This window comes from Neurospora tetrasperma, assembly GCF_000213175.1.
Source record: "Neurospora tetrasperma FGSC 2508 unplaced genomic scaffold NEUTE1scaffold_3, whole genome shotgun sequence".
NCBI classification, from domain to species: domain Eukaryota; kingdom Fungi; phylum Ascomycota; class Sordariomycetes; order Sordariales; family Sordariaceae; genus Neurospora; species Neurospora tetrasperma.
This window is the reverse complement of record NW_009799101.1, coordinates 4,892,318-4,907,230: the sequence shown is the minus strand read 5'-3', so window position 1 is coordinate 4,907,230 and position 14,913 is coordinate 4,892,318. Positions and strand designations below refer to the sequence as shown.

The following is a 14,913-nucleotide window of genomic DNA, read 5'->3' as shown; positions in this document are numbered from 1 at the left end:
CTCCATATTTTCCCGAACTCTCCCAACCACTGACCAAGTGACGGAGCAGGGGTCGGCAATATTCTTCGCCACCGTCTGCGCTGATCATCGGTACCCCAGAGGTCTCAAGGGGTCTCGAACACGGCGACTTATGCCTCGTGATTTGGTTGCGAGTCAACGAGGTGTGCAACAGGTTGGGGAGGGAGCTGTCACATTTGCTGTCGCAACGCCGATTCGCTTGTTGACATTGAAGGAGTGAAGAGACAACGCGGGATGACGGTATATGGTGAGTGTCGATCCTCTTTCGCTGCATCTGTCTTTGTCGTCTGGAAGGGGAACAGATTTGAGAAATCATTTGGCAATTGGATAAATTTTGGGTCATTCTGCGCTGAAGAAAAAGAATTTATGCACGGACCCCCTGATGTTCTGCAGCGGGGCGGGGTCGAGGACAAAAGGAAAGAACTGAAAGAAAGAAAACATCAGTGACAAGACTGGACAATGACAGCGGCAGTTGGCGCTAACAATTAAACAAGAAACACTATCCCGCATCTTCCTCCTCTGGGTTCCGTGTCTCTTCAACTCCCCCCTCGCCCGCGCCGCGCTCATCCGACCCGAGACATTCTCCATCCCTAAACGAATCCAACATATCTCCTCAGCTGAACACCAAACTGCCACCGTCGCTGAAGATTACCGTGTTTTCTTCTGGTCGACATAAACACCCGACTTTACAAAATCTCAGTCTTCCAGCCGACCGGAAGCGGCGCCGAGATCAACCAAGGCCTTCGACTGGCCCCGCCCCATAACTCGAACGACCTAGTCGCCGCCTCCTCCACTGGAGACATTCAGCTGACGAGACCTGGACAATTGCTGGAGTTGACTGGAGTCCAGCAACTCCGCTGACAAGGAACAGCGGCATCAACGACTCCATCGTGTCCATGCTGCCCTGGCGACGCTAGCAGCCGACGGACGATACCACCTTAAATAGTGTAGCGGCGATAGCGGCCAAATCAGTAGCGCGCCAAGTTGAAGACTTGCGGCGAAGTACAGGCGAGACCCTGATCTGATCAGCCAGACAAGCGATCGCCCGTCACGTCGTCCTTGAATTCCAAGGAAGTGACCGACACATATAAGGAAACACGAGATCATGAGATTGCGTGTCGCACGTCGTGGCAGGATACACAATTTGTCCTTTTTTCGACACCCGCCGTGGCCGAGCTGAGGTACCGTACTTACCTACCTTTGGAGGACCGGGGACATCTACACGACCGACGGAATTCCTGTCTCCGAACCGCTGCGACAGGGAACCGCCTGTTGACTGCACGAGCGCAATTTCCTCGTTCGACCGACGACTTCAGTTCTTTTCTCAACACTACGACCGACCGACCTCGACTGACTTGACTACCTACAAACTTCAACCTACGACGACCTACGACATCTTCACCTCGACAACGTCACCTCGCGACCATAGCCTCTGTCGTCGTCAATACACCTTCGTCGCCACAGATCGACAAATTACTCATTGTTGTGTCACGCGACCAATCCCAGTCCCACCTTCGCCAGTCGCTTTCGTCGCGCGCACCATTCACAAAGCTTGCTCCTTTTTTGCTACCTTTCGATATCATTATTCTTTCGACGATACCTAAGTGAACGCAATCGAATCGCATTCCAACATGTCACCCAATCCCGAACACGGGGCTCCGGCACCTACCGACCCTCCGGCTGCTGATACTGAACAAAAGTCCGACTCGAGCGCCCCGGCGACGCCTCCCCCGGCACCCGTCCCTTCAGCCGACCCAAAGCTCTTCCGACAAATAACACAATCACACACCGGCGAGTCCGACCAAGATGTTGACGATATCTACAAAGTCTCCCCCTTAGCCGCCCTCAAGCTCCTCAGCGCTGGCATCGAGACCCTCGTTTCCTTCACAGGCGACATCCCGCCCACGCCGCCCCCACGATCCCCAACCATCCCCCATATGCGTGGCATGGACGCCGAAAAACAGAGCATCGTACGGTCTAATTCCGAGAAGAACCTGGCCAGGCTTTTGCAGCAAAAGAGCGCGACCAATTCCCCACGGAGACCCTTCAGCCCGGCGCCACAACGGCACCCGCACCCACCTCCCTCGAGAGAAGGGTACAAACAATCCCAGTCAATAGACGGCGTCCAACTCCGCACCCCCAACCCAACCCCACCGCCCGGTCTCTCGTCCAGCGACGCAAAATCGGCCCTTGAACCCTACATCATCGTCGGCGAGAACTCCCAGCCGCTCAACACCCAACACTCGGCCATAACCCGCAAATTCTACTCGCGACTGCCTCCCCCGATCTCCATTACCGACTACCTCCTGCGCATCCACCAATACTGCCCCATGTCCACGGCTGTCTACCTCGCCGCTTCTCTGTACATCCACCGCCTGGCTATTATCGAGCGCGCCATCGTCGTCACCAAGCGCAATGCGCATCGCCTACTTTTGGCAGGCATACGAGTCGCCATGAAAGCCTTGGAAGATCTGAGCTATCCGCACTCCAAGTTTGCCAAAGTGGGCGGAGTTAGCGAAACGGAGCTCGCGAGGTTAGAGATTAGCTTCTGCTTCTTGGTCGGGTTTGAGCTGAGAGTGGACGAGGAGGCGCTGAGAGGCCAGTGGGAGATGCTAAAATCTGGTGTCGAGGCGTGGGAGGGTGTTGAGCATGACCTTTATGGGAAACGAGAGGTGATTACATTGAGGAATCCGCCCCCGGGGAGGGAGGGGATGCAGGCGGAAGCTGCTGCCGAGGCGTGAGAGGGCTGGAGAAGGAGGGTGGAAGGGGGTTTGCTTGGGTTATATGCGGTATTCGAAAAATAGTCATGACGTTGTTTTCGGGCGTAATATCAGGAGTAGGGAGTCAAGGCCTGGTGTTCAAAGCGGCATCGCTTGCCAGCACAGGTCGATATCAAACCCCATGTCTTACACGAGCAAGGGCAAAGAGCAAACCGAATGGCTTGCTTGAGCCAGGATGGGTGTTACAACACTTCGGCGGTCGATATTTTGCCTTTTATCTTTTTTTTTGCTTTCTTTTCTTGTTTGGGAGCATATCTTTAGCATGGTCTTGCAAAGGTGGCCAGCTACAAAAGTAGGGGGGCGGTGCCCGACTGACTGCCTACCTGCCTGCCTTTCCCTGGAGTGATACCCTATCCCTATAAATATGAAGTATCATTTCTTCTTTCCGGTTCCATTTACCCTTCAATGAACACCATCTCTTTGCACCTGCTCATTATACAATCGATCGTGGTTCTCTTTACCTTGATCTAGACCTGGTTCAGGCTGGGTTACTCCAGAGCAACCCGAAGGATGCATGTCATCTTGTCAGATATCGCTCGCTTATCGCCGGCATTTGGCTGTCTGCCGTCTGACCAAAACAACTCCCGACATCACAAACTTTTTACCAACACAGTCAGGATCAACACCAGGACTTATAAACTGGCTAGTCAATGCGGGTTTTGAAAATTTCATGACTGTTCCTTTTCTAGGTAGCTATCGATATCCGACTTCATTACTCCTCTAAGATCCCTTTTCCCCTTTAACATTCAAAGCATCACCTCGAACCTCCCTGTTTTCCCCACCATCTACACTAGAGGTAGAGGTAAGTATTGAACCTTTTGCTCGCAGACATTTTGGACAAAGTCCAGCGACCGAATTAATTCTCACCCGCAACCATCTTAACATACCTCTCCAACACCCCATTCCTGCCCATCTTATCCATAACCGTCTTGCTCGTAATCGCCTCCGTCTTGTTGGCAAACATGGTGCTATTAGCCATCATGCCCCGCTGACGCAGCACACTCTTCATTGTCTTGTTCTGCACCTGCTCGGCGGCGGCCATCTCAGCGCGCTTCGCCATCTGTTGGATGCCCGAAAGCATGTCGTCGCCGAGCATCTTGATCTTGCGCTTAGATGCGTCGGCGCCGCCCGTCGTGACATTGTCAGCGGCAGTAGCGGTGGCGTTCATGAGATCCTGATACGAAGCCAAAGCGTCATTGAGAGCCTGGAGGGACGCAACCAGGTCCGTGCCATCAGTGGTGGTAGTAGCGGCAGGGTTGACGGCGGAGGTGGACGAGTTGCTGAAAAGGGTGGTAGTGTTGCCCAGGTACGGGTCTACGAAAATTTGGGGAGTTCCAGTGCTCAAGGGCATAGGCACAACAGAGTTAGGGAGTTGTTGCGCGTAGCGAATAGCGGCGTCGATCATCGCCTGCGCTTGTGCATCACTGACGAAGGCATCGTCGACGGAAAGAGCTCTGTCGTTGTTGGCGTCGGCGTCGGCGTCGAGACGGGTGGTGGTGGCAGTACCGGTCGTCAAAGGGGGGGTCACGCCGGTAAGGCTGGAGATGGCGGCGTCGACGAGGTCATCATCGTCATCGTTGTCTTCTGAAATGGACTGCACGCCTTGGATCCCAGTGAAGTCGTTTTGCTCCATGGGGAAGGTGGGAGTCACGGCGGGGACGCGGTAGATGTCGTAAGGGTCGGCGGTCGCGAGGGCGTCGGCGGAGGAGGAAGACGTGGTGGTGTCCTCGATGGGCTCTTCGCCAGTGATGCCAGGGAGGACGTCGCTGATGACGGCGTCGGCGGAGGAGGAAGACGTGGTGGTGTCCTCGATGGGCTCTTCGCCAGTGATGCCAGGGAGGACGTCGCTGATGACGGCGTCGGTAGAGGTGGTGTCGTCGGCCTGGCGTTTGTGGGCGGGAGCGGCCATGGAGAGCGAGGCAAAGGTGGCGACGAGGGTGGTGGAGAACTTCATCTTGACGGCTGGGTGGGTTGGGCTTGGCCGGTGAGGGGATGAAAATGAAGATGATGATGAGGCGGTGCTTGAAGGAAGGTAAGGACAGATTCAACGGTGGTATTTATCTTCGTCGTCCAAGAACTACAGACCAAAGCGCTCATCACAAGTAAATGGCAGCATTGCTAACGACGGTCACAGCAAAAACAACTCTTATCACGGACAGCATTCCTTCACTTGAGGATCGACAGCAGTGGTTTCGATAGCCATTGAGGGCACAAATGCAGGAACCTGTCTACGGGGAATGGGGCCGAATAATTGGGACCAATTGCGTTATCATCCTATCAAACGCTGGCTCCGAGGAAAGGCCATGACATTTTTTTGCACACGGGAAGAATTGTTTTGGTATTTACTACGGCGGCGGTGATGGACTGTGGAATGTACGGTGGCTGCTGGAAGACATACCGTAGAGAATTGGATGTGCGATACTGGTATGGACTAAGGTGAGCATGTGAGACATCAACAACGACGTTCGGCTTGTTCACGCTCTTTAGTGAAATGGAAATTTTGGAAGTCATGCAGTTGGCGAAATTGTGAATCGAGGCTTATTCTGGCATGACCTCTACACAGAACAGATCGCGAACGGATGGCGTGCCCAGGTTCATAAATCCAGCTCCGTACCGGAGTCAGGTAATTTGAAGAGCAGGGTTTTTGCACCAGATCTTGTTAAGCAGCATGGACCTGTTCAAACTGCCGCTTCCGAGGTACGACGTAGTTAATGATTCATTCCCAGAATATCTCCTCTGAGGTTTCGGAACAAATGGAGCTGTGCTACGGGTCTGAGGTACTAGTATCGTGTTATCTTCAACAGACTGTTTTTAGCTCCCAAACACGCACATGTTACCCCGTTTACCTCCGGGTATGTGATGTCAACAGTGTTTCTTGAGAGGTCTTCCCGGTGATAGGTTCGGGTGAGTGATGGGGCAGGTATGGCCGACGGGACCGTTGGTTTGTGGCATCTCAACGTCAATTCCAAGGTAGACAGAGGTGCTTGCTCCTGCCGTGACTGTATCCCAGCAGCCTCTTGTGAAGAAAGGATAAAGGCAAGGACATCGGGTGATGGACGTTATAACCGACGATATATGAACCGCCAGCTTTGGACAACTGTTGAAGTACTGGTCTATCGTCAGTATTCCGCGTCCTTCAGGAGATTTCTTCCACCCTGAGAACCATAGCAGGCAACCTCTACTTCGCCTACTCCCAGTGACTTGATCTAGAGCCGGTCTACCTATCTCAAATTCTTCAGTCAGTTACGATGTCGACCCTTTCTTCCTTCTTTTTGCTCCTTGTCCTCAGCCTGGCCACGACCTGCTCCGCCATGCCTGGTGCCTCTAACTCGACCGGCTTCAACAACTACACCATGTCCCTTGGCCAACTCTCAGCGCAACAGGCTCTCTGCAGTTGTGACGACACTCCATGCCCGGAGAAGAACACCGTCTGCATGAACGGGTATGCTCCTCCCTCGCCCCATCCTTCAGTCCATCCCAATAATTGACAGCCTACCTATCCCAAACAGAGCTTGCACCTGCATCCACCATGAAGGCTGCCGCGCCGACTCTGACTGCAATCAATACCATGTCCATTGCCCCAAGGGCCAGTCCATGATTTGCCAGCAGATGGACCCCTTCTGGCGCAACAACGTTTGTATCTGCGTGAAGAAGCCAGAGGGAGGATGTAATTGCGATCACACAGCTTGTGATTGGGGTCAGACCAAGTGCGATGATGATGGGTGTGTCTCCTTTTCTTCACCTCTTAGAGATATCCAGTTGCTAACCGGGCCTCAAATCTGAAAGAAAATGCCACTGCCACCCCATTACAGGCTGCGCGCCCGCCATTGCCCAAAACAAACGAGTTGACTGCAGGAAAGTGTTGACGCACTGCCCGTATGCCACAACGCCCTATTGCTCGCTGGACGATGAGGTCAAGTTTCCGGATGGCCAGTGTATTTGCCAGACGACGATGTGCGATTGTTCGAGGGTTTCGTGTCCTGACGATGGGTATTTGCAGTGTAAGGAGCCCGGGAAATGTAAATGTTGGACTTGAGGAACGACTGTCATGTTGTGGTGCAGTTACTACACTATCGAATTTCGGCGGAGGTTTGATCGAGATCAGATAATGTCACATCTTAGTGGGATGGAGGGGCAGCCCGCACTGGCCACCTCTTGTCATGTCTTTCCATCCGTTCGCTCGTTTTGATTTTCCCTTCTTCCAAATACAACAACGGTGTGAATCAACCCGTATTTCTCATTCCATCAAATCAAGCTTTCGCGTGCCTTCAATCGCGCCCCCCGTTTCTCCCGAAATTTACATGATGTCCATCCGTGTAGTACTCGATTTACCGGTGTGCGAACGCAGGCCGGCTTCCCGTCGCTCACGGCGGAGGGCTGAGTTGATCCGCTAACAGAATCGCAGCAAATTCACCAACCATCACATTAATGTCGCATCGATCTTCATTGCTCGACAAATCCATCTCTTCTCCGATGCCGCCCAACACCAAGCGACCGGCCAACGAGCCCAAAAGTAGCGTGCTAGCCTGGTCCTTGATCCCACCTCAAGGCGATAAATACATCACCGACACGAGACCATGTTGTGATGGTGGTAATATGCAGCACAAATGCAGCCCCTCTCCGCCGCCACTGGAGTGGGTGTAGCGCTCGTTTGCGCCATTGGCCGACGACAGCAGCGACAACACACAGCACGTATCGAAGCATATCAAGACTGAAGATACCAGGCTGCGGCACGTCATCAAGAGGGGTCCTAGGTGCTTGGTTCGTTCGCCAGTCATCGTGTAGGCCGAGATATGCTGTGATGACGGCTACACAGCTGGGCTAACACTAATTTCCACCACTTCGGACACTTCCCGCCCGAGTCCCGACTGCCAGGTTCGACAGCAAAGGGTCTACACCCTCAACCTGGTTGCTCCAGTCATATGGCACTGGCCATATGATCCCATGCAGGACACCTTGTCTCACCTTGATAGAGTTGGCGGGTTATGATGTGTGGTAGGTCAACATCATGCGGCACCACTAAATAGCAACATGATAGGACTCATGGAGGACCTTAGTCTCAGCCTTCCAGTTTGTTTCAGAGCCGGCAGCTCTACAATGGTGGACGTGGGAATCGGTAGAGCAAGTTGAGACCCGCTGGGTTGGTTGTTGATATAGTCCGGCCTGTCTCACTTCTCGGACTGAGACCCGACAACACACCCAAGTTTCAGAGAGACGAGCCTCAAGAATACCCTCAAAAAGACCACCAGGAAGTATGGAGATCGTCGCCATCCTCAAATACGGCAAAAGAAATTTGCTCCCTCGCCTCACCCAATCTTTCTCCCGATCAATCCGCACAGCGACAGCCACTTTGTCCCTCCTCACCAAGCACAATACCAACAACCAAACCCCAGCCTTCGACTCCGCTCCCACTACTATAACCCCTCAAAATCACCAGCTTCTCCCCCGCGACAGCGCCCCTCTCTCCTCCACCGCTCTCCTCGGCGCAGTCCTCGGATCTATCTGCGGCGTCATCTTCTTCGTCATCTGCTGCTTCTTTTACATCCGATTCCGCGCCTGGAGTGATACTACGATGACGGCTAGTAGTAGGCGAAACCGATGGAGAAGGGCTCACTATTACCACGATTCATCGTCGTCGAGCAGCACGAGTGATAGTTCGACGAGTGCGAGCTCTAGGACGATACCGAGGGATGTTGAGAAGGGAGAGGCGTGGTGGCCTGGGGCTGGAGTAGCAGGAGGTGCTCAGAGAGGGTATGGCTATGGGCAGAGTAATATGTATGGGCGGGCTCAGACACAAGCGCAGATGGGCTATGGGGTAGGCTTCGAAGGAGGAGCCACAGGAGGGAATGTACCTCTAGGCTTCGGAAATGTTGCGACGGGGTACGGACCGGGAGTGGCGCAGGCGCCGAGGGTGCCACCTGTTGCTACGACGAAGTGGTCTCCTCATGTTTTCACTCATCCAGATCAAACACCATGTTTTTGTCCTTGCTGGGCAACCCAGCTCACACGTCGTTGATGTTTGAAGGTGTGTTGTTTGCCCTTACAAAAGCGATCTCAAACAAAAGCTGACCATTGGATACCGGCTACCGGGAGCAAGATATCGATCTACATACCAAAAGTGGATGCTTTTGTTGCTTCTGCGTCTTCAAGTTTTTGCACGTGCGCTCTTGAACTTCATGACCCGACTGCACGAGAAAAGGGGCCATTGTGGAACTTTTGCTATTTCCGAGTTCTCGTCACTTTCCTTCTGCTCAGTAGCAGGCAATTATGCGCTGTAGCCTTCTACACGATCCACTAACTTGTATCATCGTCCCGAAGTTCCACCATCAAAGGATGGCGGATAAGCATGAAAGTTCTGGGTTTGATTCCTGGATCACGATTACCACGAGGGAAACTTGACCACCAACCCTCGGCCTTCGCGAACCCCATAACCGCCCGGTATTTGTCTCGGGCTGTTGATCCCCCACTCATCCACTGCCCGCATACAGTAGTCCAGTGCATGATGACATTGTGGGTCAGTTTTTCTTTTTCCTCTCCCGCCGCACTGGCGCCTCGGCGAGACGGGATCTAACAGATGAAGAAAAAGAAAAGAAGAAAGTTTCGTGGGCTGTCCAACTGCAGGGTTGGTTGGGGAAGAAGAACAGAGAAAAAGGCTATGGTAAAGTGAACACTACCATGCCCCCTGAGTCCTTGTTCTCAGCTCGTCGCAGCCAGTCAGTCGCAAATCGTATACCCAATCGGGTCTCGCGCTCCCGAACCGGGTCCAGTTCCATTGGATCTGTAGGAGATATGCTTTTCCTCATCGGGGAATAGCGCGTGGAAGCTGTGTAGATCTCTCGAGAGAGGGGCACCTCGGGGGCGAAGTATTGGTGAGAGGTACGAGATCTTGAGGGTTAGTATCATGATTTTTATGAATCTCGAGGTGAAAGATGAGTATCTCTCAAGTCAGCGGCCTCCTGTACGACTTCGGGTAAGGTAACTTGGGTAGCTCCCGTCTGACAACCGGTCTTTTTCTGTCGTTGTTAACCATATCTGTCCTCCACTCACAGTTTACTCCGCTTATCCCACGATGTTTTGTGATTGGATCGACACGCCAGAAGCCCGAAAAGACTGACCTCAGGGTTGTTCAGATACCTGGGTGACCCCGGTGGCGGACCATTGTTCGACGCTGCCGACCACCGCTAAGATCCCAAGGGTTCACGACAGCTGGGACAGGCTTGGTTTCCCTCCCGTCCTCCGTTCTTTTTCCCATCCATACCTAGCTGTGCAAGTTTCACTTCCCCAGTTCGCGGAGTTTGTTCCTGGCATTAGCTCAAAGTTCAATTCTCTCGGTCTATCTGCGCATCATCCACCATCAGCAGCTGTTTTCCAAGGTTGCGCGCGGCGCCTGAGTGGGCATTCATAATATGACCTGAACAGAGTGCGCCTTCACCAGTCAGTTGTGTGTCTGCTGGGTCGGGTCTCCAGCTCTATCAAGAAAACACGCAGACAGACAGACAACCGCAACCCACGATGGAGTGGTTGTCCGAGTTTCACACCCACTTGTGGAAAAGGGCAGCGGAAGAATTGAACAAAAATATCAAATTCATAGTAGGTCCTGTTGTCTTTCTTTTCTTTCTTTCGTCGTCTGTCTTTCCCGCACGTTCATCCCGCTTGTCGACGCCGCCCGGGCCGCTCCCGGCTCTCGATCCGTCCCTTCGCTTCCGCTTCTTGTGATGTTTCCCTTTCCCACCCACGCGTTCATCTCGTCTCATCTTCACCTTGACAAACAACCCATTCCCAGTCAACAAGCATCACTAACTTAAATACCTCTCATCACCACAACAGAACGAAAGCGATGACCCCAGAATCGGCTCTGGCCGCGATGGCGCATCCGGCGGCACTCTCTCCCATTCCTCCGGCGACAATAAGGACTCAGCGTCATTGAGCGCCCTCGGTAGCACCTTTGTGCCCGTCCTCGTCTATGCGGCCATTTGTCTGCTCATCTTCTTCACGTTTCGGCGGATTAGTACAAGGACGTATGCGCCTAGGACTATTGCACAGTTGCGCGAACCAGAGTATGTCTTCCCATCAAACGTCAGTTGTGCCAAACGTGTGCAACGACCCGTGCGACTCGGTAGATTGCAAAATGATTGCACTGTACACCTGGAACTAGTAGTGGTGTTAGGGGCTAACGACGTCTTGTGTGATGCAGGCATCCAGCTCAGACGCTGCCAAATGGGTGGATCGACTGGGTTAAGCCATTTTGGAAGATTGACGACGATTATATCCTAAACAATTGCTCATTGGATGGGTACTTGTTCCTTAGGTTTTTGAAGATCTTGTCGGTCATTTGCTTTGCTGGCTTGGCTATCTCGTGGCCGATCTTGCTGCCGATCAATGCGACCGGAGGGAATCTGCAGAGGCAGTTGGATAAGTTGACGATGGGCAATATCAAGCTGCCGAGCAAGTACTACGCACATGTGGTTGTCGCTTGGTTGTTTTTTGGTTAGTTGTTGTGGTCGTCACTCTCCCGTTTATATGTGTTGTTGGGCTGTTCGCTTATGATTGTTCACAGGTTTTGTTTTGTTTATGGTCTGCCGAGAATGCATCTATTACATCAACCTACGCCAGGCATACCTGCTCTCACCCAACATGAGCAACCGATTATCAGCTAGGACGGTGCTATTTACGTGTATCCCGAAGCCGTATCTGGACGAGGCGAAGCTACGAAAGCTGTTTGGCGACTCAGTGAAGAACATTTGGATCCCCAAGAACACCAACTATCTCCGCGGCCTAGTGGAGGACAGAGACGACGTGGCGGAACGCCTGGAAAAGGCGGAAATCGAACTCATCAAAAAGGCAAACACGGTTAGGATGAAGAACATCAGGGAAGGAAAGGGCGCGCCACCGTTCGCAGGCGAACCTGCTACCGACGACCCCCAATCATCAAAGACATCATCCTTCTCCTTGCACCAATCGAACGAATCGGCCCAAGATGGCGACCTAGAGAAAGGGACCAAACCCAATCCAGTTCGAATCCGCGAACGACGAACCGAAGCGCCTCCCATCCCTGTTGACGAAACCGAAACCCCAGGCCTACCCGGTGAAGACCCCGGCGCCCCCAAAAAGTCCCAAGCCGATGACCTCGGTCCCGAGTACCAACATCCTTATGGCTACCCTGCTTCCCTCCCGGACGTCCGCGGCTCCGTAGCTGCCCTTTTTGTCCGCGCCAACGACCGCCCGCACCACAGACCTCTGCACAACTTCGGCCGGCGTGTTGACACCATCCGCTGGACACGTGCCCGTTTGAAGGTCCTCAACCGCGACATCTGGAAACTCCGCCGCAAGTTCCGCGCAGGAGACGGCCATCCCCTTTCCTCCGCCTTTGTCGAATTCGATTCCCAAGCCTCCGCCGAAGCCGCCTACCAGATTTTGTCCCATCACCAACCGATGCACATGTCTCCGCGCTACATCGGCGTCCGACCCGAACAAGTCATCTGGTCTTCACTCAGGATCCGCTGGTGGGAACAGATCATGCGGCAGTTCCTTATGCTCGCCCTCGTCGTGGTCGCCATCATCTTCTGGTCCATCCCCTCCGCCGCCGTCGGTATCATCAGCAACATCGACTTTTTGTCTGAAAAAGTCCCCTTTCTGTTTTGGATCCCCTTGCTTCCCAAGGTCATTCTGGGCGTCATCAAGGGCTTATTACCCGCTGTGGCGTTGAGTATGTTGATGGCTATTGTCCCCGCCGGACTGAGAGTCTGCGCCAGGGTCGCCGGGTGTCCGTCCCACGCGCTGGTCGAATTGTATTGCCAGAGCGCCTACTTTGCGTTTCAGGTGATTCAGGTGTTTCTTGTAACGACGATTACAAGCGCGGCATCGGCGGCAATTATAGATGTCATTAAGCAGCCAATGTCAGCGCCGAATTTGTTGGCGCAGAACTTGCCCAAGGCGAGCAACTTTTACTTGTCGTATATCTTGGTGCAGTGTCTGGGTGCGGGCGCAGGCAAGTTGGCGAATATGAGTGATCTTTTGCGGCATTATGTGGCGACCAGTTTCATGGTTGATCCGAGGAAGGCATATCACAGGTGGAGGAAGTTGACGCCAATTCATTGGGGGGCGGTGTATCCGCGGTTCACCAACATGGGGGTTATTGCCCTGGCGTATTCGTGCATCAGCCCGTTGATCCTGGTGTTTGCTGGGTTTGGGATGTTGTTCGTCAGCCTGGTTTACCGGTATAATCTCATCTACATCCATGACGACTCGGAGCTGGACACGAAAGGACTGCTCTACCCCCGCGCGCTTCTCCATCTCATGGTCGGACTTTACATCGCCGAGATCTGTCTCATCGGGTTGTTTGCGCTCAAAAAAGCCTTTGGCCCTATGCTCCTCATGATCCTCTTCTTCGGCTTCTGCGCCATCACGCACTACTCCCTCAGCTCAGCTCTCTCCCCTCTCCTCGCCAGCTTACCTCAAACCCTCGCCCTAGAAAAACAGCACGGCCAAATCGCCGAAGACGGCGACGGCGACGACCACGACATCAACCCTGTATCCCAACCCACCCCCTCCGACCCTACATCCGCGCAGGGCGGCGGCGGTCTAGCAGCCGACTACTACAACGACACCTCCATGTCAACCCCAGGGGCAGACATCCCCGCCGAAGTCATCGGCGGTTCCGCAGCCGACTACTACGCCTCTAACTCCTTCGACTACTCTGACCCCTCCACCGACGACCCCGAGCCTCCCGGTCTCTACGACGACGACTTCGACTCCGACGGTCCCCAAAGCCAGCGCATGCGCGGCCTAGAAGGATCCTCCTCCATCCGGCATTCCATCACCGAATTCGCCAAAACAACCCTAAAATCCCAACTAACGAACCTCAAAGCCTCCGCAAACGGCACGGGCCCCCCAGGCCGACTATCACCATTCACCCGCTTCCTGTATCGCATCCACCGCTTCCTTACTCCCGATCCCACCATCCGAAACCCGAACTTGATTCAACGATGGCTGCACCCTTCTGTGTATGCGGATTTCCGGACTCTCGCCAAGAAAGTGGGCAATGGACCAGGTCCAGATGGCTGGGAGTTGCCGAAGGGGTACGAGAATAAGAGGGGGTATTACCCGCCTGAGATGTGGAAGCCGGCGCCGCGGTTGTGGATACCCCGCGACAATGGGAGGGTGAGTAGGCAGGAGGTGAGGCATAATAGGGATGCGGGGGTTTGGTGTACGGATGTGGGGTGTTGGTTGGATGATGGGGTTGGGGAGGCGCCGTGGGAGGATGGCAAGGATAAGAGGGAAAGTACCTCTAGTGAGGATTCTGAGAAGGGAGTGGAAGGCGAGAGTGTGAAGGGGGCGGAGGCAGAGCCGGAGTCGAAAGAGGGAAAGGCGATGGATTTGGAGGATAGGAAGAAAGTCAACAAAAAGGGGATATGGAAGGGGGTAGGAAAGGAGGCAAAGAAGGCCACGGGGAGAGTCAAGCCGGGGCGGGTGAGGGTAAGGTTTAATGTGGAGGAGGGCCCGATGGGCGAGGAGAGGTGGCTGTTCTGATCATTTGATGACATGGAATACCACTATGCGATTAATGACTTGCAATAATGGGAAGGCGGTTTGATCCTGGATACCTCTACTACATATACCAGCTATTCATACCTCATGAGCTTGGTAAAGGGCGTTATACTGTTAGCGATGAGTACCTCTACATAGGGATGTTAATCCGTAAATAATGTGAACTTTTTCCTGTGATCAATATGAAAGCATTGGGTCCGGGAATAATACATTATCCCGCCAGTTTACGAGACAACGCCGGACTCACTTCGAGACTGGACCCGAGTTCAACGCAACGTCAAGTCCACATCTCCATCCGAAAGTAATCCAGGTACTTTGGTCACGAAGTTCACTCTTATTAACGCCATCATTTCGACAATTGTGAGAATATTTCACCTGAATGTATCAGTTCCATCTCTCCTTATCAATACCTAATACATACTACACCTTAGTCCCGGAAATCATCGACTGCTCTACTAGGTGCACACACTCATGACACTGACCTCAACCCTTTTCGTCTTTTTCAGTGGACTGATCGGAAAGCATGCCTGTCACTCAGGTAGGTACGCGTCGATGCAGGACGAACACC

At 53.5% G+C, this 14,913-nt stretch overlaps 5 protein-coding genes across 5 annotated transcripts; 4 read left to right on the top strand and 1 right to left on the bottom strand.

The window, feature by feature from the left end:
• Positions 1–1,627: 1,627 nt before the first annotated feature.
• On the top strand, positions 1,628–2,759 carry NEUTE1DRAFT_82917 (uncharacterized protein; the record flags this gene model as incomplete). Its single annotated transcript, XM_009853204.1, has 1 exon — positions 1,628–2,759. One exon carries the CDS (start codon positions 1,650–1,652, stop codon positions 2,757–2,759), a length of 1,110 nt encoding a protein of 369 aa, XP_009851506.1.
• An 895-nt stretch (positions 2,760–3,654) lies between these two features.
• On the bottom strand, positions 3,655–4,752 carry NEUTE1DRAFT_82915 (uncharacterized protein; the record flags this gene model as incomplete). The annotated part of the gene is made up of 2 exons (XM_009853203.1): positions 3,655–4,605; positions 4,642–4,752. 2 exons carry the CDS (start codon positions 4,750–4,752, stop codon positions 3,655–3,657), a joined length of 1,062 nt encoding a protein of 353 aa, XP_009851505.1.
• A 1,294-nt stretch (positions 4,753–6,046) lies between these two features.
• On the top strand, positions 6,047–6,834 carry NEUTE1DRAFT_101309 (uncharacterized protein; the record flags this gene model as incomplete). The annotated part of the gene is made up of 3 exons (XM_009853202.1): positions 6,047–6,240; positions 6,308–6,465; positions 6,611–6,834. The coding sequence occupies 3 exons, from the start codon at positions 6,047–6,049 to the stop codon at positions 6,832–6,834; spliced, it is 576 nt and encodes a 191-aa protein (XP_009851504.1).
• A 1,218-nt stretch (positions 6,835–8,052) lies between these two features.
• Positions 8,053–8,969, top strand: NEUTE1DRAFT_122647 (uncharacterized protein; the record flags this gene model as incomplete). The annotated part of the gene is made up of 2 exons (XM_009853201.1): positions 8,053–8,745; positions 8,949–8,969. The coding sequence occupies 2 exons, from the start codon at positions 8,053–8,055 to the stop codon at positions 8,967–8,969; spliced, it is 714 nt and encodes a 237-aa protein (XP_009851503.1).
• Positions 8,970–10,305: 1,336 nt separating this feature from the next.
• NEUTE1DRAFT_82913 (uncharacterized protein) lies at positions 10,306–14,524 on the top strand (the record flags this gene model as incomplete). Its single annotated transcript, XM_009853200.1, has 4 exons — positions 10,306–10,388; positions 10,626–10,855; positions 10,993–11,285; positions 11,356–14,524. 4 exons carry the CDS (start codon positions 10,311–10,313, stop codon positions 14,325–14,327), a joined length of 3,573 nt encoding a protein of 1,190 aa, XP_009851502.1.
• Positions 14,525–14,913: the final 389 nt, after the last annotated feature.